Below are 25,851 nucleotides of genomic sequence, written 5' to 3' on the forward strand. Positions count from 1 at the left end.
GTATACATCTAAATCTATGTGAAGCTGACAAAAGTCAACAGTCTTTATTTCATGTAACAATGTAATTCTTAAATTCTAATTTTCTCTTCCTTTTTCCTACATTACAAATTTCTGCTTAGAAGAAAGGTATGGTGTATTTGTCCTTGATGTTATGACAGTAACTTCAACTCAGATTTCAATAATATCTAAGACACTAAATATTCTAGATATCATACAACATCTTCTTCATTATGTATCCCACAGAAAACTGACCACAGCAATCTAGAGAAGAACAGTCTCCTACCTTCCTATGGTACTTCAGCTTAAAAAGTTAACAAGTTGCCTTTAATAAGAAACAACAATGTAGAGTAGGCCTTCCTTCGAGTTCAGTCAAAACTCAACAAACATCTATGAAGTGCCTACTATGGGCAAAGCTCCATCTTAAATGCTGGAAGCTTACAATCTGCTGTATGTATATAGCATGTACACAAAATACATACAAAATCACTCACAGAAATTACAAGACAGAGACAGCATTAATAACTGAGGATGAATGGGGAGAGCGGAAGAAGGGGGCAAGAACAATAGGAAAGGCCTTGTATAAGAGGTATACCTCAAATAGCTAAGGATTCCAAGAGAAGGTGCTAATCTGCAGAAATAGGGTAAAACTGGCTTCACGACCCTGTGGAAAGCTCTAAATTCACTTCAAAGAAGCTAAAAATCATCCAAATTTACCTCAAGTTGACATGTGTTCAGAGGTTGGAGAAGGAGAAAGAGTTAGGGTTTGAGAAAAGAAATTGTTTGGTTTCAAAGGAGATCATGCTTACATGTAAGTAACATCACTCCCAAAACATTCTTTCATACAACATATTTTTCAAAATACATTACAAATACAAATATTAAATGTTAAGTGTGCTAATAAATGGGTGCCTCTTTATATCATAAACTAGAAGTCAACAGGAGAAAGGTGGTTTAATTTAGAGAGAGAATATACACAGAGATAAGAAAAAATGGGAAATGCCTTAACAAAATGTAATGAAGATGAAGACTGGAAGAGAAAGGCCCATGACTAAAGAATCCCAAACACATCTGCCTAGAGGGGAGAGAGAGATTGTCGAGAGATTGTCACACTCCCATCTCTTGGGCTAAAGAGTCCTATGCACCACTTCAATGGTTATCTGTAATTAAATTAGTTAAGAGATTAAAAGAGGTGCAATACTGCTTTTCAAAATAGCAGAGTCCACTTTTCCAGGCTGTGGCCACATACAGGGTACAAAAGTACTGGTTCCCTGAAAGAACTTGCTAGGTATTAGATCCTTTTTTATTTTGTTATTCTGATTAGAACAATAGAATATGTTGTAACATTAGCAAAATGTATTACTTCTACAGTGAGTTCTGTTAAGTGGAAAAATAATGGATACATACCACCAAAATTATAAAAAATAAAATCACACATTGTAATAAAAATAGCAAAATGCATATATAGTACTATACATAATACAGTATTTACATATGGTACCTGGCACCTACTAACTATTTACAAATATTATCTCATCTGATCCTCACAACTCTGGGAAGCAAGAACATATCCCCATTTCACTAAGGAAACTGAGGCAAACAGAAGTTAAGTGGCCTGCCCAAGATCATAGACATAATAAGTGTCTGAGGTCAGAACTGAACTCCGGTCTTCCTAACTACAGTCCAGGCACTCTACCCATTGTGCCACCAACTGCCTAGTTAATGCATTATACAAGCATACTCAGAAACTAGAGGCATTTAGTATGGACCACAGCTGAGCTTCCCAATAGTTAGGGAAGAGTGGTACTAGAGGACCCCTGAGAAGCCTGATGTTAGGGAGGCAGGCACCAGGCCAGGCCACACAGAGTAGTGTGGACCAAGAAAAAAAATCTATTAGAAAGTTGATGAACATGTTTTTGGGAGAACAAAACTAATGACCACAAACATACAGGTAATAAAATGAAATCTTCAGTAAAATGTATTCTCCATATAACCATTTCTTTCTGACCATTAAAAAAAAAACCTTTTCAACTAGACCTGTGATGTCATTCACCTGCACTGCAATTTAAAAGTCTTACAACACTGCCCAAGGTACCCACACATTAAGGCAGTAAGCCAGGGGCACACAGTAAGTATGTATCAGGGACAAGATTCGGATCCAGGTCTTCCAGACTCTCAGGCCAGCTCTCTCTATCTCTATCGTGACAATGATCAAAGCTGGACTAATGATGCGCCATCCTAAGATAATTCAGTTAGGCAGTTTAGACTTACTGTGCTTGGTCATGGAAAGAAAAACTAAGACCAAACAAGGGTGGCCTGGATCCCTTTCTTGATTCCCCACAGCATTCTCTCCCTCTGCAAATGACTTTGCATTTAGTAGCTTGTGCACATGGAATTCCCTCCCAATAGAACAGCTGATCCTGGAGGGAAGGGTCTGTTTCCAACAAGAGTAAGCATTTATTGAGCACTTGCTACGTGATAAACACTGAAGATACAAAAACAAAGGTGAAACCGCTCCTCCCCTCAAGGAGCTTACTTCCTACACTTCGTAAAGAGCTGGTGACTTAAATATAAGTAAGAAAATAACTTCTGATTAGAGCTGTCCCAAAAATGGAATGGGCAGTCCCAAGACAGTTCCCTATCAATGCAATTCTTTAAGCAGAGGCTGGAAGACTTGGAACTATCAAAATTTTCTTCACTGAATGAACGAACGAATGAATGAATAAAAGACATTTATAAGTCATGCTGTGCTAAACTAACAATAATGTAAAAAGAATTCAAGCTTCAGTGAGGGGCTAAGCTAAATGACTGAGATCTCTTCCAACTCTAAGAATCCAGAATTTTGTGAATTCAGAACATTTTTAGAACCAATTTTCCCTGGAAGTCTCTTACTCTAGGTTCCTTTAAGAGAACTGCTTTTGTCCAACAGCCCCCTGAAAAGGTGAGGCTGGCTATCGAGGTAAGCTCCTCACCACAGCCTTCTCCTCACCTCTCCTACCCAAACAGAAGAAAAAAACATGGATCCTTGATATGCACAGTGTTTTAAAAAAAAAAAAGCCTTTGAGATTTTCACTGAGAAAATGCTATTAGACTGAACAGTTCTGAGAATGAACACTCTTCCCACTATCCATCACTGAAAGGTGAAGAAAGGATAATTATACTAAGCAAAATCACTGGCAAAGGTCATAGTATTTGCTGCTCTGGCTCTGATTTTACATTTTAACACATTTTCTTACCTTCACATTGGGAGTGTAAAGATTTCTCAAGGACGCAAGAGCAGCTGACAGTCCATCAGTGCTATACCCAATCCACAGGGCTTGAAGGTGGCTTGAAGAAATTCCAGTTTTTTTACTGAGACCCTGTGAATTAATTGAAGACATAAATTTTTTCCAAAGTCTCCTCTCATTATCACAAGGGGCATAAAAAGAAAAAATCTAAAAAACTGTACAGCACTTGAGGGAAAAGAAGGGGAACAAAAGAGAAACAATTTCCATAACTATGGCCAGGCTTCTGAGTATTATAGGAGTCCCACCACCTAGACCCCCTCCACCAATCTCGGACTTGCCTTAAAAATATGTGCCTTAAGAATGTGATGCCCAAGTTCCATGGTTTGTTGGCGATTCAACTTTCCCTCCTGTCTGGAGAACATAAATGCCAAGAGAGCGTGTCCATTCCTAGGGAATTGGTGAGAGAGAGAAGAGAAAACATAAAAATCTTCCAGTAAACGTTCCTTTCTTAAAGTATCTGAAATGCCTTAAGTAAGGAGCAGCACTATGTGAAGAGAAAAGTTTATTAAATGGTTGGCTTGTTACTTAGTCAAAATAAGAGAGATGATGCAAATTTTTTTTTTATCTTCAAAGTCATTTTAAGAGTTTCCAAACTACTTCTAGGATCTGGAAGTGCTTAGAGAAAACACCTTACTGAATGCCAATATAATATGCAGAATAGCACCTGACCTCAACATTTCTGTCTTATCAGGAAGAATAGGAGACTGGAGTGAACATGAAAACCTTGGTCATTCTAAGAGCAAAGACTTATTATTTCTACAGGTAAGCTTAATGCTTCTGCATACTTTAATCTGTCTGTATTACCAGTCATCTATCTCAAACTGAACATCACAAAGTTATTGCCTTAATTATTATTAAATTGTTAATCCTTCAACATCTATTATTTTTCTAGAAAAAGCAGGAAATAGTAGAATAAAGAATAAATATTTACTACCTAAAGAAAATATTTTTAAGATGTCTTTTTAAGGCTGTTAATTTGGATGATAAAATACTCATAATTTCCAAGTCACATTTTTTAAAAACCACTTTGAGTAGTTATATTAAGAAAAGTTTAAGTAAAGGTAAATTACTTTAAGTTAAACATCTGCTTCACATTACCCCTGTTTTGTGGGTGGATGATGACCATTTTACAGATAGGGAAAGTGAGCCACAGGGTAACTAAGAGATCTAGACTTAAGAGGACAGAAATTTGGCTTTTCCCACTTTGGAGTTTCACATTTCTTTCCCCTCTGAATGGCTGCCTTTAAAAACACACACACACATTCTCAGGTAAGTGGGGAAAAAAAGAAATCAGTTTCTGATTCTGAGAAACAAGAGGCAGTATGTTCATTCACCAACTTTAAGACTATATAGCAAATAAATACTCAAGTTACCATGTCTGCTACCGATTTATTCCATGAACCCCCAGTGCAACTTTATCCAAGCAAGTACAAGATGATTTTAATGCCCCTTACCTTTTTCAATTCCCAGAAATTAAATTTTATAGGCACAGAAGGCATAATTAGAGTGACTCTACAGTGGAGGGTAGATGCATTAGAAAAATCAGTGCCAAAGTGGGAACTGAGTCATGAAAATCCACCAATAATTTCTAAACATCAATATTAGTCAACCTCTCCCACCCCAAATAAATATTAATCAGAAATAGTACCAAGCAGTAAAACTGATGTACAAGCATAATGGTAATGAAATGCCAAGGTGATGAGGAACGGCAAGGAAGGAGCAGTATAATATAATTGGCTTCTGAATAAATAAAAAAAAAAAAAAGGAAAACATACCAAGTTAAAGGTCATTTCATTCAAAGGTGTATCACATGTTGCTTGACAGCCTATGTAATAGAAGGTACCTTACCATACTTCAAAGGCTGATACTTTCACTAATGTGATATACATTCGGCACCTACAGATGGCTAATATTTTCTTGTTCATGATTCAATCAATGAATAAACATTTATTAATAAACATTTATTTATTATTTTCTTGTTAATGATTCAATCAATGAATAAACATTTATTAAGTACCTAGTATGCGATAGGCCTTGTGCTAAGTGCAAGGGACACAAAGAAAGGTAAAAGACTGTCCTTACGCACCAGGAGCCCAAAAATATAATAAAAGAGACAACGTGCAAAGCTAGGAAGCTCCATGTTCCATGGATATACAGTCTATGGCCAGATCTACCTCTGAAGCCCTCTCATTTTAGTAGAACCAGCCTGTACTTGTATAATTCAGGCAGAGTTTGGGAAGCCTGAGTTACTTCCACACCAAGACAGGTCATCAGAGTAGGACATCAAAAGAGATAACTTTCCTAGAAATCAGGATTCTTAGGAAATACAGTGAACTTCTTGTGAAAGGTTAGCAGGTGAGGAAGAAAGAAGGGGGCAAAGAAAAATGACTTAATCCAGTCTCTTTCATCCAAAGAGGACAATGAATTAGTCCAGCAAAAAGTAAAGTTAGGGTACTCCTACTTGCATTGCTTTCATCTACCTACTTTAAGTCACTTTTGTGAATCTCTCCATTATTTTCCTACCTGGCTCATGAACTTTTCTACCCTACCCCCTACCACCCTCTAGCATTTAAATATGTATGTTGATGATCCCTTGAAGCTCTAAATTCCTCAAACTCCTCAATACCAACTTCTCCATCTCCACTACACATTACTCATAAATGAGTTATCATCATTTCCTTGGGTTGCACCATTTTCAAAATAAAGAACTTTATAGTCTGGGAATGAAATCTCCTATCCTTTTACCTTCTCCTATTCCTACAGAAACTGCTCTTCATCTTTTTGTCATTTGACTGTTCTTCAAATTCCCTAATTTAACATTAATTATTTCCATACACAATTTCCAGATACAATTAATTATTTCCATACACAATCTTCATCTGATGGTCAGCTATTTGACTGTTACACAAGTTAGTATCCTGCAAAATCCCCTTGCCCCACTGAACTTCCCCATTCCCAACTTGGGAATCCTTATCCCTCAGTAACTCTTTGATTTTTCTACTCCTGCTCCAGAGCTGCTGAATCTCTTGGAGAAAAGCCATGTGATTAAGTATGTATGATTCACTATATATCCATATTATAAAACTTCAGCTGGGCCACTGCTGCTGCTTATCAAATAAAATTCAAACGTCCTTGTCTACCATTCACGGATCTCCACAATCTGATATCATCCTCCCTTTTCTAGCTGTTATCTCATATTACTATGACTGTTACATTCTTTGCTTCAACCAAACTATATTACACTCTGATCTCCACGTTACGCCCGTCCCCAAGCCTCTCTTTCCCTATATCTCCATGTCTTTGCTCATACTGTTCTCTAAACCTGGTATATTTCTTTTCCTCATGTGCCAGTGACACTCCTATCTATCCTTTACAGAATGACTCCAAAACCTGCTTCATAGCGAAGCTGACCTGGCTCTCTCCTTTCTTCTCCTGCCATCAGTAATGTGCTTCTTCCTGAATCAGCACTTTGTTCTACAGTTCTCTAATTTACTTATCAAGTACTCTTGAATATAACAGGTCATATAACCCTACATTTAGAGCCAAAAGGGACCTCAGAAATCACTTAATCCAATGACAGATGAGGAAATCAAGACCTACAGAGGTTAAGTGACTTGCCCAACTCACAAAGGTAGTAAGTGACTGAGTCAGGATTTGAACTCTGTACCTCTGGCTCTAAATCTAGTGTTCTTTCCATTGAAAGAATACTGGCTCTTCCTCTAGACTGTTAGCACTTTAAGATTTTTAAGGGCAGATACAATGACATCTACATTTTTAACCTCTCCCATTATCTAGCATAGTAATGGTCTGTACATAATAGGTACCTAGTAAATATTCATTGAATGAATATGAATAAAGTTGCTGGGAGAAATAATTTTTCATTTGCCTCTTACCCAGCTTGCCCTAAAAACAAATAAACAACCCACTAAATAAATACGCCACATGGTACCACTGAATTATTCATTCTGTGTTGTTTTCTCGTATGTGTTAAAAGCCTATTCCCCAAATTAGGGCAAGGAACCGTGAATAGGCAAAAGGAATTCTGAATTTACCTTGGCTCACACAAGAAGTCAGTGTTTTCACCATCAGCTCTCCAAACAAGCCATTCTCTGAAGGAGGGATGGCAAAACATGCGTGTTTTGTCTCTCCTCTTTATCAGGAAGCACGAAAGGGATTCCATTCTTTGGTGAAAGTCGTCCCACTCCTGTTCGCCTTGTATGTGACCAGCATTGATAGCCTGAAAAATCTGTTCATCCGTCATGGGGTGAAGGGAAGCAAGAGCCACATTCAAAATGGGAAGCGCTCTTTCAAAGGCAGAGTTGGTCATGAACTTCATGTTACACTGCAGCAAATAGAGTTCTGACAGAGACACGGGAACAACTTTGTAGCTTGCACTTTTAATCACTAAATGTCCTCTTTGGAAGAGATCCAATGTCAGCTTCAAATACAGATAAGATCCCAAGCTCCTCATAACAAGATGGTTGCTCACTTTCCCAATGATGACAGCATCCGCTTTCCCATTTAGAGAAATGTTGTTGACAATCTCTTGGCTACTGTTGATCCTATACTGGACGTAGGCATTCAGATCATTGTGGATCTCTTTGTTTTCAGGGAAATCATCTAGCGAAATTCTGAAAAATGGCAATGCACTTATGATTTCCTAAAGGGGAAAAGAAATCATACACACACAGTGTCATTCCATGGAAGTGGAAGTAGCATTTTAAACCAGATTCATTGCTTTTCTTTCAAGAAAGATTATCCTGGATTACAGGGATTCAAGGTTTTGTAATAAAACATGTAATGGCATCAAGTGAAGATGAAAAACTTATTGAAAAGAAATCCTGCTGAAAGATTTAATTGAAAAAGCCCTTCCCAAAGCTCTTATCTGAGAAATTCAAACAAAACAAACCCTACACACAGACACAGACACACACACAGCTTGCCAGCACTGACCAAAGACACAATGAGAGCTATTTAAATAACCTAAAACAAAGAAGAAAATAGACCCCTTTACAAAGCAATGCAAATGGAATCATAAGACCATAGAGTTGCAGATGGAAGAGCCCTTTCTAGTCTAGCCATTTAAAGATGAGGTAACTGAGGGAAATAAAAGTGAAGTGACTTGCCAAAAGTGAAACACATAATAAGGGAAGACTCAGGATCTGAACCAATATCCTCTGTTTCCAAATCCGACGCTTTTCTTTTCTTTCTGTTTTGAAACTTTAAAGATTAGAACCAATTGCGCTTATTTGTTTGTTCATTTATTTGTTTTGGAGCCTGTCCCTGGTTCTTTTCCTTTCCATAAATATTAGACACATGAATTTGATATAAAGGCCAAAAGGTTGTATTTGGTTTGAGACAAAGGTAAGATAAAATGTTAGCACACCATCCAATAGTACACAGAAGCAAAGGGGATTTAACTTCAGACACGGGTCACGATAACCTAGAAAGTATAAATAAATGAAATCAAGTCAAAAATGCCACACCTGATTCAACAGCATTAGTAACTTTCTTAAGTTAGCAACAGATAATAAAATGGTGGCAAGAAATTATTTCTAGATTGAATCTGTACTTTTTAATCTCTTTTCCTTAAACCTGGGGAATTGGTAGTGCTAGTTTTCACTGAAAAACACCTTGGGGAATGAAGAGCTGGGGTCTCACAAGGAGCTAAAATAATATATGGAGAAAATTCTTCGTCCTCTTCATTGTCGTATTTGTATACAAACCCAATGCTTTTCCAATCTATGCTTCCCCTGGTGCAACTAGTTCCTTAAGAATGGCAATCAGATTCATAGCACTTATTTTATGCCTTCATAAATATAGGTGAAATGACCATTCTCACTACTGTATAAGATAAAAAAAAATTCCAATGAGGCTATGTGGCTGTCATATTATCATAACCTATTTCACTGTATTTCGTATGCTTGATGTTTTTAAAAAAAATAACTACCTGCTATGTCAACAACTGAACTTGTTTCCATTTTCTCTTAAAGAAAAAAACCTTAATTTAATCCCATTTTTGGTTAATACAGCAAACATAAACCGAGAATTTTTTTTAATTAAAGTTTAGTATCTAAAAGAGACAGAAAAGTAAAAACATCCAATGTCTGTAACAAGGCTCCAGAAGGCTGCCCTGAAGTCCTACAAGGCTGCCTCATCATGGGGCGTGATGCAGGGCTCCTGAAAGCCCCAAGCTCTAGAGGGCACTATTGATTTGGAAAGGCTTCAAGTACAAGCCCAGTGACAAAATGCACAATTGCTGTGCAAAGACCAATCTAGCCAAATATAGGGAAGCCTAATACCAGCTCAGAACCAACAGGTGGTATTATTTTCAGCCATGGTACATTATAAACACCACATAATAAGGCAAAGAGGGTTCAGGGTAGAAAAGACACCCACTCTGATGAAATCAGGTCTCCTCAAGTACTGAAATTATGTAAAGATCCTTAAAAAAGAGACACATGGACATAGTCAATATGTAGAACAAGATTTTAGTAACCAAAAGTAATGAACTTTTTTTTCATTCCTACTTACCTGGCTAATTGTCAAATCATATCTCAATTCTCATAACTAAAATATAACCTCCTTAAGAAGAGACATTAAAAATGTTTCTCTCTTTTAAACCCATCCCCCAAATAAAAATTCTCATAAACAGCTACTCCTGGGAAAAAATTTTAAATCTATTAGCATATATGTCAAGCAGCCATCTAAAACAATTATGCTTTGGAAAACCTGGATTAGTTTCGGCTCATAAACTTAAATTATGGTAAACCAGGCCTAGACACTTCACTTTCAGAAGCACAGGTAGAATTCAATGCTAATAGGAAAGTTACCTGACATCTTGATGAATATACCTTGGAAAATAAGGTCATATTCTGTGCCAGTTTGGAACTCTCTGTACTAATTTTTCACAGTCTTAATACAGTTTCTGATTAAATACTCAAATGATTTATAAGCATTTTTGGTGTTCATATTAATCACTGTAAAATTTTGGGAGGAGGTACTGGGTGAAAGAGTTGAGATTTTTATATTACCTGAAAACTTGCTCTTACAGTTACAATCAACTTCAGCCAGGCAGGAAATTTAGAAATAATTTTGGTAATAAATGAAGAAAGTGTGTCTCCATAATCGGGTTTATGAAACTCAGCTTCATTTAGGCCATCTATCAAAATAATATATTCTTCCTCTGGAATTTTCTGCTCTAAAGAATAAAAAAAAATTTTTTTTAAATCAAGAAATTACACATTTCTTTAAGGTGACAACACACTGTATGTCTATGCGCGGTTTTTTTTTAAGTGTTAACAAAAGTGTTATGTTTACATATGGCAGCAGAAATGGTTTTCAACGAAGCATATTTTCTATTAAATTTATAATTAAAACAGGAACACTAAGCCAAGAGGCAGCCCAACAGACAGCATGATTTTAGAAATATTATCTAGCATTACATATATTGGTAGAGAAGCACTCACATATGGATATAACTAATTCCTTGATCATTTATAGTAACGAGGATAAAATACATCATAGATGATTGAAATCTCTACTGAATTTCTGTGCCAACTTAAGCTATTATTTTTAACCTGCAAATTTTTCATCAGAATAACTTCAGGAGGAAAAACTCCTAAATCTGCATTAGGATACTCCCTCTGCTCCTAAGATTCCTCAGGGAGAAGAAGTAATAAGCAAGTGAAGAGCTCCAACAGGAAAAGTGAGGTGATACACAAAGAACAAGTCAGGAGTGACTGTACCTTCAAACTCAGTTGAACAGGTAAATGGAGAAGCATCCTCACAATTCCATTCAAATGGGACTAAATTAGGACTAACCGTAATAGCAAACAGGAAGTAAAGTCACTCATGACCTTTGCAGCCCTAAGGTGGCACCCACATGTATTATGGACTTTAAATGGTCAGTGGAGTTGGTTTCCCATTAGTAGTGATAGATGAGCACTGTTCCAGCCCCTTCACCTCACCTGGGGGACCATGATCTCTGCCCTCTTTCTAGAACTGATCATTCCTGTGCCTGTCTAAACATACAATGAGAAAGTTTCCAAGGAACATCCTTGATCTACCATTTCTGAGGTTGGCAAGTGGTTCCAGGACTCCTCTGGTGAAAGCTGCCACTGGGTCCTGAACACATGACCTAAGGCTCAGCATGCTCTGTAGCTGGGGCTCCTTTATCAGCAGGTCTCTGTAGGCTGCCAACGGATGCGCCCGGCACAGCAAAGCAGCGATGCTGTGCACAAACTCGGGGACCAAGCATGTGTACGTGTTGTCAGCTTGGCAGTAGTGATAGGCCACAACCTAAACAGAAAACAAGCACACACCATCAGGGGACAGCTTCTCAGGCTAAAGTAAACAGGAATGCACATTTATTTTTGTTTCCCCCTAGATGAAATAAAAAGGGCATGCGTTCGATTTCCATCACAGGTCCATCTCTGAGAAGGAGAAAAGTGATGCTATGCTATTGGATCTGCAAGATGTCAAAAAAGTTTAGCACCAATAATCACAAAGTATCAGATGTCAGAGCAGGGGTCATAATGATTTAGTTCATCTCCCCTCAAGGTCACACAGCAAGCAAGTGGTAGAACTGGGATTGGAACTCAGGTCTTCTGCTTCCCAGGCCAGTGGTATTTCTAGCCAGTCAGTTGCTGCAGTGGCAGGAAGGCATTCACAAAAGCCAAAACTTGGCCTGACTGAAGGCAATTCCTGGTTCACAGGAAATTCCAAGTACAGCCCAACATTCCTGAGGACAGAAATGCAATTAGCATTGCCTTCGCAATCCCTTAGGGCTGGTCTGTTACTGCTCTCAAAAAGCAAGTTAGGAAATGAGTAGCCAATAAGAACATGGTCCACGCAGTAATGTCTCTACTTTCGTCTAAAAGAAGAAAGGGTGACTAATTTCAAGTCTTCCACGTACACAGACTCGCACGGCACAACTGACTGATAGTGCAGAGAAATTAAAACCACTAGCCTGTGTGGGGAATGAATGACAACGAAGCTTTAAAGGAGGAATCTTGAAGCAGCTCAAATTGTACATCTAAGGCTTTTTATCTGTAAGACCTCAAGTTAACTTCCCTGGGCCTGGGTATCCTCTTCTGTTAAATGAAGGGGCTGGATAAGACAAGATCCCTTTCAACTCTAGACCTATGATCCAATGAAATTCTAGGTACAGATACAGGTAGGAGAATGGCACTGTACCTGATCATAAGGCAAGGAGTGTTACCTTTGTCATAATGAACTTTCAATGACAGCAAGACACCTAATTGGAAACGTTCCAAGGACAGTGGGAGAGCTAGTTGCATACCTGAGAAGAGGTCACTAAATCATCCCACTTTAGTCCTTTGAAACTGATGACCCTTCCAACTCTGACCACCAAAGCCTAGTGAAGGAGCTCTTTTTCACCCTTTTTCAACTTTTGGGATCATGAAAAAGGTGACAGAGTGAGGGTAAGACAAGCAGGGAGAAGGGTATTTTGAGTAAAGATCTTCCCAGTTACAGAATTTATTCCACTCTATTAAAAACCTTGACTACCCTGAAATATTTGCATTTTCCCCCATCACATTTGGGGTTAAATCAAACGAGGTACATGGTAACACATACTTTGTAAACCTTAAAGAACTATATAAAAACTAGCTATTGTTAATTCAATTGATAATAGGCTCACTGCAATTAAAAAACATGAAATAAGCTTAAAAATGGGTACAGACATTTGAGACCCTTCCCAAAGGGAATGACAGAAGAAACTGTATGCTTTTTAGTACTTCATATTTTTCAAAGGTGCTTTTATTTCTTTATTATTTTTTTCTAGCTCTGTAAAATATTTTTCAGTAGTTTGACTGGTATGGCACTGAATAAGTAAATTCATTTAGGTAGAATTATCATTTTTATTATATTAGCTCAGCCAACTCACGAGCAATTGATATTTTTCCAATTGTTTTGATCTGACTTTATTTGTGTGTAAAGCGTTTTGTAATTGTGTTCATATAGTTCCTGGGTTAGTCTTGGCTGGTAGACTCTCAAATATTTTTTATCGTCTATGGTTATTTTAAACAAAATTTCTCTATCTCTTGCTGCTGGGCTTTGTTAGCAATATATAGAAATGCTGATGATTTATGTGGGTTTATTTTATATCCTGCAACTTTACTAAAGTTGTTAATTACCTCAGGTAGTTTTTTTAGTTGATTCTCTAGGATTCTCTACATATACTATCATATCATGTGCAAAGAGTGAGAGTTTTCTTTGCTCATTGCCTATTCTAATTCCTTCAATTTCTGGCTTTTTTTCCTCTTATTGCTAAAGCTAATGTTTCCAGTACAATACTGAAAAACAGTGGTAATAATGGACATCCTTGTTTCACCCCCGATCTTATTGGAAATGCTTCTAGCTTGTCCCCATTACTTATAATGCTTGCTGATGATTTTAGATAGATGCTACTTACCATTTTAAGGAAGACTCCATTTATTCCTATGCTCTCTAGTGGTTTTAATAGGAATGGGTGCTCTATTTTGTCAAAAGCTTTTTCTGCACCTATTGATATAATCATATGATTTCTGTTAATTTTATTATTGATATGGTCATTTATGTTGATGGTTTTCCTAATATTGAACCAGCCCTTGGGGCTGGTCATAGTGTATTATCCTTCGGATAAAATGCTGTAATCTCTTTGCCAATATTTTATTTAAAATTTTGCATCAATATCCATTATGGAAATTGATCTATAATTTTCTTTCTGTTTGGCTGTTCCTGGTTTGGGTATCAGCACCATATCTGTGTCATAAAAGGAATTTGGTAAGACTTCTTCTTCACCTGTTTTTCCAAATAGTTTATACAGCATTGGAATTAACTGTTCTTTAAATGTTTGGTAGAATTCACTTGTAAATCCATCTGGCCCTGGAGATTTTTCTTAGGGAGTTCACTGATGGCTTGTTCAATTTCTTTTTCTAAGATAGGGTTAAGTATTTTATTTCTTCTTCTGTTAATCTGGGCAATTTACATTTTTGTAAATATATTCATCCATTTCACTTAGATTATCAGATCAACTGGCATACAGTTTGGGGTGCTTTTATTTCACTTGGCCCTAACAACCTCATGTGGTAGGCAGGGTACGTATTACTTACTATCTCTATTATCAAGGTAAAAGAAATCAGGTGACAGAGATGATAAGTGACATTTTCAGGGTTAATACAGTTAGAGACAGAAACAGGTTTCATCTCAGGTCTCTGGATTCTAAGCCTAGTACTCCTGACAGTAGAGGAAGACATACTGTACCTAACTATGAGTTTGAGATCCTCTTTTCAAGGGTAATTTATAATCATTCCTATTGTACTGTTTTCCAACAAATCTGTCATCAACACACACAGCAGCACCAAGTTCTATCTTCAGTGGAAAAAAGACAAGCAGTAAAACACACATCTCTCTGTGGTGCACTTGGTAGCCAAGGCAGCCTGTGCTGGGGGCAGCCTCTCCTCTTTCAATCTGACAACTGTGTTCCTGCACGAACCCACGGACTTCACGGTCAGAAGCAGCAGAACCTTCAGTTGTAGAGGAGACAGGCCATAGGCTGCACAGTTGAGATAATGGTAGTCGGGGGCAAGTGGACAGGACCACCACCCTCTACGGGCTTCTTCTCCATCTCTGCACCACCTCTGAGGACGCATAACTTCATCACCTCATGCCACTAAAGTCACTAAGAAAAATCCAAGCAATTAGCAGAAAGCAAGAGCAGGAGCAAGAACTGGGGATAAAAAGGCAACCTCGTACCAGTGACAGATGTTAAAACGGAAGAAAAATGTCACAAAAAAACCATAATGACCATAACTTTAGAAAGGAAAAGTCAGCCAAGTCTCCTTTAAACATCCTGACAAACATCCGATAGAAAGTTACTGAGAGCCAAGGTCTTCAGGGAATGAAGCCCTGGTCAGAAGAATTCTCAGTCAAGTAAAAGTTCTGAAATATTTGGCTCTCAGAAGCATATACCCTTTAAACTTTTTTTAAAGTTCAGTTTAAATATAAAATTAAGCTCACAAAAAAGGCATATTAGTGACTCTCATTAGCAACTTCTACTCCCCTTTTAGACCCTTAATCCGACATCCAATCAATACAGGTAAATGTCTACTGACCTACCTCATAGAGTTGTTGGAAGGACCAAATGTGAAGGGCTTTGCAAACCTTAAATGTCAGCTATTATTATCAAAATCATCAGACATTTGTTGCTGTCAACACATTTCATTATATTTCTTAATTACAACTTTACTGAAACTTAGCTTTTCTGAACAAGTTTTTTAAAAAAAATGTTTCTTCTTCCAGACTATTTGGAAAACACGAAACTCATCCTAATGATGATGGTGATAATGATGGCAACAGAAACTTACATGGCACATTCGAGTTTACAAAACATTTTCCCCACAACAACCCAGGGAGGCTTGGTGGTGTAAGTAAAAGAATTCTCATTTTATAAATTAAAAACTGGAGCTCAGAGAAATTACTCACTGGATGTCACGAACTAGAGGTGGAAATAAATGTGGCTTTCTAACACTCAATCTTTTGCTTGGCTCACAAGCTTATTTAGCTTTCAGTCTCAAATCTAGCCGGTCAAACACAAAAGCCCATTACCTTAGAGGCAAGGTATCTCAAGGCACCATCTACCGGTCTCTGATGCTCAGGAGTACCAGGACAACTTGGGGCTTTCACAGCATTGGAAGCACCTGTGGAGGCACTGGGTGAGAACAATGGGGTGAAAGGAAGATCCTGGCAGGGATCAGAACCTGTGGAAGAACAAATAAAACCAGGATCCCATTAAAAATATTTCCCAGTATCTACGTCAACAACATTAACAGGAAAACTAGTTCTTTTCAATCAGATAATTTACTCCTTGATTAATTCTTACTATTTCCCTAAGAAATGGATACTTTTTTCCATCATATTTTAAATATAATGAGCTTACTATGTTTAAGAAGTAACGGGTATTAAAAAAAATTACGTTCTTCCTAATCACTAAAGCTTTTAAGATGCTAAGAATGTCACATCCTAAATTAGGACGTATATATGGGCGTGCATTTAAGCAGTTTATCCAGGTTCCAATTCAATCCTCATGATCTTGATGAATATATAAGGGACCTTCAACACATATGACAAGGGGATCTGAGAACCTTAAGAACCCCTGCACTGGATTGGTCTATTGAACTGGGAAACCCTAAACCTTTGGATTTAATGAACAATGATGATCCAGGCCTCCCAAACACCTCACTCCCCAAGGGCTCTCCATACTGGCTCTCTCCACAATTCCATGTCCTTCCCACTTTAACATAGCAGCTGTTCCTGCAGCAAAAGGGAGATGCCTCCATCCCAGCAGTACTGGAAGGAGCCTATGTTCAGAGAGTGGGGCAGCGGCCACGGTAGCACCCATCCCCTTGTACTCCTCCTTCCCTGGTCCAGCAAAACAGCAGCTCTGGGAAAGGAGCCAAGAAAGAAATGGAGGGCAGGGGGGGTGGGATGTCACACAAAGAGGACAGACTTCCTCCCCCCGTGTTCCATCCAAGCATTTGATGTAATAAATAGTGTTAAACCAGAGCTTTCCTGTATGATCAAAAACTTCAATTAAATTTTTTTGTTTTAATGTAGCAGCTGGAACAACTTGAGAAACATTGATAATTTATGTTTACCACAACAGCAATATCCTGAATTTCATTTCATATTAATAACATAACAAACTAGGCAACTAATTAAAGATGAGCATACTTTTAGACGATGAACTGGGACTGTTTGAAGCAATCTGTCTCATGCGGCTCCCATGGCAGCTAAGTGCCACCAACTTAGAAATAATTGCAGTCTTCCCAAATCCCACATTTCCAACAACGACTGCTCCCCTATTTTCTGCCAACTCTGTATTCTTCAAGTTTTCTTCTATCAGTTGAAAGAGCCAATCTCTTCCAACGAACACAGAGTCTGTTGTTATGCTTGGCACTTCAAACAACAATGGCTTCAACAAAATGTCTTGTGGCTTGTAAGGGACAAACCGTGCTAGAAGAAAGAACAGTATAATTAGAGGAAAGTCCGTGGTTTAAAATTCTATTAACAGTATCATTTCAAAGATCATCCTTTTGAATATAGCATTAAAGTTCGAGTATCTGCTCAGGATAAGATGAAATAATTCAAAAGAGATACTTGGTCCTTACATTTAAATGATTTAGACCTAGGAAAATTTCACAAGTTAACTACAACCTAATAACTTCAGTTCACGAATACTACATTTATTTGGCTCTTTTTTGGAGGGTAGGAGGGAATGATAAGAGGAAGACTGGTCTCCTATCTCGTCCAGGCTGGAAATGCAGTAGCCACTCAAGTCATGATCCTACTACTGACCCACACAGAAGCTTAGACCTTCGGTTTCCAACCTTCAATTAGGTCCATTAGGACTCACATATTGGCACAAGATTTGATGGATATACCAGCATCAGATTTAGCCTTATTTATTGCAGCTCACAACTCCTAATCTCAAGCAATTCACTAGCCTCAGCCTCCCCAAATAGCAAGGATTACAGGTATGCACTATAATGTCCAATTTATCTGGCAGTATCAAGGAATCAACTAATAACTGAGGGCCTGACATGTACAGTGCCACGTGTGATACACTTGCCTCTAGCCAAAACACAAAGAAGGCATTCAATTGATAGTTAATCCACCAGCAGTATCAGAAAATTAACAAAACTGAATCAGAATCACCAGGGTGAAGACATTTAAGATCTAAAACGCTTGTGAAGTGTTGAGTCACTCTGAAAATATTCAAAACAAATTTTAAACTATTTTGAAAAGAAATCTTTCTGAAATTTACTGAATGCTTCCCAATTTATACACAAAAAAATGTTAACCTTTTCTTAATGGCTCAGTGTTATCACCATAAAGATTAATCATCGCTTCCTACTATTACACGGAGATGCCCTGAAGGAGAGTTGAGGTGGCTAGATCTACCTGCCCTTACTGTCAGTTCTCTGCTCTCAATGCCTCCAACAAGATTCCCTACACTCCCTTCTAACCTTCTAGCCAAAAAAACCCAAAACAAAACAAAAACAAAAACAAACAAAAACATGATAAACTAATTAATCCAATAATATTATTTCACAAAACATTAAGTATGGTTGGAAGCCTAAGAGCGGTTCTCCACCTCTTCTGGAGAAAAAAAAAGTTGCTTGGACTTTCTGAAAAGCTACTTCTCAGGCTCCTCCAGCAATCCCTACTTACCTTTGGATCATTTTGAGCATCTCTTACAGAGCTCTTGCATACACTGGGCCCTTATTAAACATTTGTAGATTGGAAGCCTGACCACCAAAAAAGTGTTGTGTGGCTGTTTCAATAAAACAACAATAACAACAACAACAAATGACAACAACAGTCACCCAGAGGACTCTTTTAAATGAATGGGTTGAGAACTAACCCATCAACAAGGGGCATTTAAGCCTCTACCAAGTATCTGGCCCAGTGCAAAGCACTGAGGACAGCAAACACATTTTAACAATCCTTACCCTCAAGCTTACTATTCTATTGGGGCTATTAAGAGGTCAATATTTAGAATAAGGAAAATATATGTGAAGGAAAAAATGATTTTAAAAACATTGTCAAGAAAAAAAAATTCTTTAAAACCAAATTTTTTTCAAACTCAGATCTCCACAGATCTTAAATATTAGTCTATGTTTCAAATTTAAGAATACATCATTCTTATAGTCAAGATGAACTGATCTTTCCTTTCAATAGAACCAAGGTTCAACTTAAGTGATTTATAAATTTTCTGGGGCAACCCAGCAGGCTTTACTAAAGGTATTTTTTAAAGGTGTGAGGGGAATGACAATTTATCTGATGATGGTAAACAGTTCATCATCAAGGACTATTGTTATAAAAATCTTTACAAGAATCTAAGTGACTCCTTTCTAAGGAGGGATAGAACAGCCACTAGGGCTTGGACCCTCAGCAATTATATACCACAAGCTAAAAGGACTTGTTCTGTTAAGTTTGGATTCAGTCAAAGAGCCACCCTTGAGGACCTAAAGGGCCACACCTGGCCTCAAGGCCTCAGGTTCCCCACCTCTGAACTAGAGTAATATAATAACTTTAAAGATTCTTTAGCTACCTATATGTCTATTTTGGTAGAGGGAAAAATATAGCATGTGGAGTCTACAAAATTTCTAAGCTGATTTTCCTTTAGTCCTTCAAACCCAAGATTTTGAGTCACTCAGAAGGGGGGGGGTGGATGAGGGGAGACATACAACCACCCACAAGGATTAGTGATTATTATACAAATGGCTACACCATGGATAGTTTGGTTTACCCTGAAACTGCATTTAATGAGTGTCTTTTACAACCACCACGAGTAAGTAAATAGTAAGCAATGTTTTCCCCTGGGCAAAGATGGCAACGAAACTGCTTCATCTTTGTTGGCTAAAATACCTAATGCCCTATTAGGTAAAGCTATTGACATCCACAATTCCGAGTTACTGGTTGGATGTACTAAAACAAATACATCGATAGGTGGCCAAGGCAAACTCATGCAACCAAAGTAAACTCCATACATTGTGCTGGTAGAAAAAAAATTCGTAGTTGTGGGTATTTTTTTAAATCTGAAGTGATCATGTGTCACTCCCATAATTCACAGTGCATCACTGCAGAATGTTTATTTTTCAACTCCATAACAGCATGTGACACTTCAAAATCCTTCAGTTCCAATGGCCTTCCCCTACACTTGTACTAATTTAAACACATACACCCTAAGAGTTCCAATGGCCTTCCCCTACACTTTTACTAATTTAAACACATACACCCTAAGCCACATTTTAAAAAAGTTTGTTAATTAAACGCTGACAATTACACAAGTGTTCAATAAATGTGTGGAGCAAATGAGTCATGTCCATTACAAGAGAGACATTCAAGGCAAAATACCTTTAATTTCTTGCTGTGCTCGACCTCCTGCAGTATTGTGCCAAGGCAATCTGATTGAGGTTCGAAGGGGAGCATTCCTCTGTCCATCTAAGTAGCTCAAATCTTCCAACTTGGTTGAGCTTGTTGCTATATTATTGAAATTAAATGCATTCTCTTTAAAAACATGTTACAATAACATAAAAAAAAAATCTCCCCCAACCTTATATTGGGTGCAATTGAATGTGGTTAGCCAAGGTTGTTCTTAAGTGGTAAGAAAAAAGACAAAAGCTCACACTATTTTTTTTTATGACTAGCCTGGCAATTATTTATTACTCAATAAAAGTTTGACACTCAAGAAAAAAACACACAGGCAAGGCATCTAGACTTCCTGTTTACCCTAGTGAGTCTAACTGCAGTTGGTAGGAAACCCAATCTTGAAATCAGACAAGTAGCTTAAAATTTCAAGGCATCCATAATGCTAATAATCAGCCTCCTTAGTGAGAGGGGGTCCCATAGAGTCTTTTTTAAAAGTCAACATATCTGTAACACTCTAAGCTTTTACAATTCAAAAAAAAGTTTCATTTTTATTGATGCCATTTTTACATCATTGTTATTTCTCAATACCTATCCCTCCCCCTAGCTCTTCCTTTTATTTTTACAATATATTCTTATTCTGAACCTAACACCAAATAAAATGGATATTTCTACACACATAGTAAAATAGAAAAAGAGGACTGTACATAAAACTGCAGATCTCTATATTATAATACAGCTTGCTTTTCTTTTTAAGTATATAGTAAGTTCAAATTTTAGTTTTTAAAGCTCTCCTGCTTGTTTCTTTCTGAACTTCCTTCTGCTTTCTTCTCTACATCTTATAAAATCTTTAAAAAATTTTTTCTGAAAACAATATCTGTCACATTTAATATTTAATAGATCAATGAGTAAAGTAACAAGCATATGTGCTAAATACTGGGGTACCAAAATAAGGCCAAAAAAAAAAAACAAAACCAAAAGAACAAAAACAAGATCACCAATAAATACAGACCTATATGAAGAGAGACCGAATACCTGTATTCCACTCAGAGTCTGATTTAAATATACACTCATGTACATACCCAATATACCCAACACAAAGAAATGGTTAATTTTCATGGAAACTGGGAAACATACAGTAAAAGTTTTTGTTTTTAAAATCTGAGTGATTTATTTACAAATCCTATACCAGAGTGAAAGAAATAAAAATAAAATTAACATAATTGGGCTTATGGGTTTCCTCAACCACAATAAAAAGTGTTAGTGGCCTTAAACAAATGGATTTCTATCAAACTGATATAATGAGCACATGTTACTGCTATCTTCAAGGGTATATCTCACTCTGCCATGGCAAATTACTGGCTAGGCAAATTCTGACTCTAGCGAAGACGCCACAATGCCAGCATGCAGTGTGCAAGGATGAAAATCCCAAGGACGTGGGCTTCTACAGATTACTCACAATCACCAGCAGAGCTCGCTGATGAGGGGGAAACACTCTAGCCACTGACCTTGACACTACATTTTCCTTTAAAAAAAAAAAATACAGGCCATGACAGAAGGCCTCAATTACCTCATTTGCCCTTGGATGGCATCACTCCTTGTTCTCATTTCCCTGTTATCCAGGCTCACATTTCCCTTGTGTTATTCTCCATATGGTAAGCATAAATTTTCACTAATCACTTTCCCCACACCACGAGAATCCATTCTTCTGGGAGCCTGTGGTTAACCACCTCAGACTCATGAAGGCAACAGGAATTGACTTTGTCCTACTGTACATTTCTGACTTCAGTGCTCTTTTAAAAACCATAGCATTGTTCGTGGTAGGAGCTACTGAGTTGTTTGAGCAAAAAAAGAGAAAAAAAGAAAATTTAAGAGTATCCTCAAAATGCTTTATTTTAGAAACAAGAACAAAAACGTTGCCATTGTCATATGCAGAAGCTATATATTCAGAGTAATGAGAGATGAAACATAAAGAGGCAATGTGGAAAAGCAACAAGAATGCTGAATCAGGGCCTGGCTATGAATCCCAGGTCTGATATTTATTACCTGTGTGACCTTGGGCAAGTCAGTTAACTTCTCTAGGACTCAATTTCCTCATTACGTAAAAAAGAGTGAGTTGGACTAGATGGGGGTCTCTCAGATTTCTTCAGCTCTAAACTATAGGATCCTGACATCTTACAAACCCTAGCATGGTGGGAAGACCCTAACAACCACAGGGATCAGGGAGTTCTTCCTCAAAAGCTGGCTGTCTATACCCATTCTTTTTCCCTTCCCTTCTGTTTCTGAAGAAGAGGAAGCCATCCTTCTGGCCAAGACTGATCCTGACAGTACTTCTCCCACTTCTTAGAAAGCCTTTGCTGCAGTCTTTCCCTCTACAATAATTCCACTGCCCTCTGCTTTGAAACATTCAAAAGTCTTTTGACAATTTAAAAAACAAAACCTCTCTCCTTTTTTTCTGTCGAATTATTTTTTTTTAAATGGAGGCCATTCTACTAGTGACCTCCATTCCCTCATCTCTCGAGGCTCATTTTAGTCTCTAGTGATCTAGCTTCCATACCACTACTCTACAGAAAGGACTCTCAGAAGGTTGTCAGTGACCTATCAGTCACCAAACCCAGCGTCCTCTTCTAAATCCTCATCATCCATAACCCCTTTGTAGCATCTGACAGGGTGGACAATGCCTTTTGTATGGATCCTTTTCTATTCCTTTTAGTTCTTTCCTTGCTCTCCTTGTTTTCCAGCTATTCCTTCTCTTTCATCTCATCAATATGGGTATTTCCCAAGCATCTTGTCCTAAGGCTTCATACCCTTTTCCATGTGGCTTTCTAAGAAGTGGGAAGATGGGTAGATAGAGAAAGACAGATAGAGAGACAAGGCCACAAAAAGAACATTTATTAAGCATTTGCTATATGCCAGGCACTGTGCTAAGCACTGAGGATACCAATACAAGCCACCAAGAAAGTCCCTGACCTCAAGGAGCTTACGGTCTAATGGGTCAAGAAAATACATAAAGGGGTGGGAAGTGGCATCTCAGAAAAGACATCCATAGTGACACAGTGAGGAGACAGAAAGGGAAGAACCAAGAAGGCTTGAGCCAAGGAATATAAGACAAAAGTTTACCAGCCATCAGAGTCTAAGGACCAGGGGCCAAGGACATTCCGGGGGAGGCAGAAAAGAAAGGTGGCCAGAGGCAGAAGAGACGGCCTCATCTGCTCCTGCAACTATCACCTCTATGAGGATAACCCTCGAACTGGATCGTCAATGCTAAACCTGAATTTTAACTACCTATCAAATATCTCCATGTAAATGTTCTGCCAGCACCTCAAGCTGAACATTATTTAAAATGGATTTCATTACTTTCCCCTTAAAGCCGCTCCTCTTCCTGACTTCCCTATTTCTGTTAATGGCACCATCATTCTCCTACCAAGGTTACACAGACAGTAAGTTAACAGTCTTGGCAGAAGGTGTCTCCACAATAGGAGTTTTCTGACCAATGAAATATCAGGGCCTGCCCCCTTCCCCAAAAGTAGGCTACTATTATTATAAGATGGAAAAGGAGCTTTTAGATATGGTTAAGAGAACTTGTTTAGAAATTCTATATATGTATTGCTGTTTCTGTGACCTAAGCAGAGCTATGCATTAGGAATATTTCACCTCACAGTGGTACACCATGGATTGAAGTGAGGAGAGATGAGGCAGAGAAACCAGTTAGAAAGCTCTTGCAAAAACCGAGGGGACGCATGTATAACCTGTATCAGATTGCTTGCTATCTTGTGGAGGGGGGAGGGAAAGGAGGGAGGGAGAAAAATTTGGAACTCAAAATCTTATAAAAAAGGGAATGCTGAAATTTGTCTTTACATGTAATTGGAAAAAATAAAATACTATTTACATTTAAAAAACAAAAACAAAAAGAAAGAACACTGGAGGAAAAATAACAATGATAAAAACTGAGGGGAGGGAGGAGAAGGGCCCTAAACTAAGATAGTAGCTGTGTGAGGGGAGACAAAGTGATACATATGAGAGATGTTGACAAGATTCAGAAGAATTCACAAGAATTGACAAGATTCAGCATCAGACAGGATACATAAGGTGAGTGAGAATCAGGAATGACATTGTTTCAGACCAAAAAAAAGTCATCTCTGATGCAACCCCTCCCCTCACATCTAACCTGTTGCCAAGTGCCATCAACGCCATCTTCCTAATCCCCCATTTTTGCCTTTGCCACCTCCTCTCCACTTACACAATCACCACCCTAGCCCAGCTTCTCATCACCTCTTTATTCAGCTATTGTAATGAATTGTGAACCGGTCTCCTCATCTCCAGCTCTCCCTTCACCAGTTAAAGCAGGGGGCCCTGGACTGTGCTTTGGAGAGTGTAAAGATAAACCAGTGAGCAAACTCCAACTACTACAACATGCTGGTACCTCTTCTGCAACATATTTTGTTAGAAAGTAGCTTGGGGGCAACGGAGAGGTTTAAGGACTTGCCTGGGTTCATACAGGCAGCATGGGTCCAAGGCAGGACTAGAACCAAACCCTGACCCTCTCTTTCCACTACACCAGGATGCCTCTCATTTGTACGCATGCTTAAATACATATGGCATTTTGTGATTACAATGCACTTTACACATATTTCCTCATTTAATCTTCACAGTAGCCCTGTTAAGGCAGACTGAACAAGCATTTGTTATCCTGACTTAAAAGATGAGACAATTAAGGCCTTCACATGATCACCTGGCTAATAATTAGAAGAGTCAGGACGCTAACCCAGGTCTTCTGATTCTAAAATACAACATTTTCCCCCCCATATGTGTATGTGTGTGAATATGGTATAATCTACATAAGAAGCAGCTACTTTAGACCTGGAGTCAAGAAGACCTGAGTTCAAATTCAGCCTCAAACACGTACTAACTGTGTGATCCTGAGCAAGTCACTTCACCTCTGTTTGTTTCAGTTTACTCAGATGGGGATAATAACTATTTTACAAGACTGCTTTAATAATCAAATGAGATAATGTTTTTAAAACACTTAGCATAGTACCTGATACAGAGTAAGGGCTATATTCACACATACCTCCCCACCACCCTGTACATGCATACTGTGTTATATTACACATATGTATTATATAACATTTGTTCTGTATACATACACACATGTGTATATATGATATACAAATACATACATATGTGTGTATGTATGTATGTGTGTGTGTGTGTATGTGTGTGTATACACATACTACCTAAACACATTTGCCTACACTGAAATGAGACCCTACTTATGCAATAACTACGGTGTTGTTTCGTTTGTTTTTTGGCAAGGCAATTGAGGTTAAGTGACTTGCCCAGTGTCACACAGCTAGTAAGTGTTATATGTCTGAGGCCAGATTTGAATTCAGGTCCTCCTGACTCCAGGGCTAGTGCTCTATCCACTGCATCACCTAGCTGCCCCTATGGTGCTGTTCTAAAGCTACATTTTCTCCCTTCAGCCATAGTGGATAAAGAGCTTCATACAGCTCACCCCAAATCTCTACAACAAAGCAAATTTTAAATATTTTCAGGTGCCCCTCTTCTAATCTACCTCACAAGATTGTGCTGAATAACTGGTTGGTAAATCTTAAAACGCTATATAAAT

General features: G+C 38.1%; 1 protein-coding gene across 2 annotated transcripts in view; it reads right to left on the bottom strand.

The window, feature by feature from the left end:
* The window catches only part of TANC1 (tetratricopeptide repeat, ankyrin repeat and coiled-coil containing 1), a 265,490-nt gene that overhangs the window by 47,562 nt on the left and 192,077 nt on the right, over positions 1-25,851 (bottom strand). For both annotated transcript variants that reach the window (XM_027866155.1, XM_027866156.1), the window contains 8 exons: positions 20,211-20,336; positions 17,022-17,303; positions 15,897-16,048; positions 11,354-11,585; positions 10,319-10,485; positions 7,337-7,944; positions 3,563-3,671; positions 3,234-3,356 (listed from right to left, as the gene is read on the bottom strand). In XM_027866155.1, coding sequence (XP_027721956.1) covers positions 3,234-3,356; positions 3,563-3,671; positions 7,337-7,944; positions 10,319-10,485; positions 11,354-11,585; positions 15,897-16,048; positions 17,022-17,303; positions 20,211-20,336 — 1,799 coding nt within the window. The remainder of the gene's footprint in view (positions 1-3,233; positions 3,357-3,562; positions 3,672-7,336; positions 7,945-10,318; positions 10,486-11,353; positions 11,586-15,896; positions 16,049-17,021; positions 17,304-20,210; positions 20,337-25,851) is intronic.

Source organism: Vombatus ursinus, unplaced genomic scaffold (assembly GCF_900497805.2).
Source record: "Vombatus ursinus unplaced genomic scaffold, bare-nosed wombat genome assembly UNPS02014779.1, whole genome shotgun sequence".
In the NCBI taxonomy this organism is placed as follows: Eukaryota; Metazoa; Chordata; class Mammalia; order Diprotodontia; family Vombatidae; genus Vombatus; species Vombatus ursinus.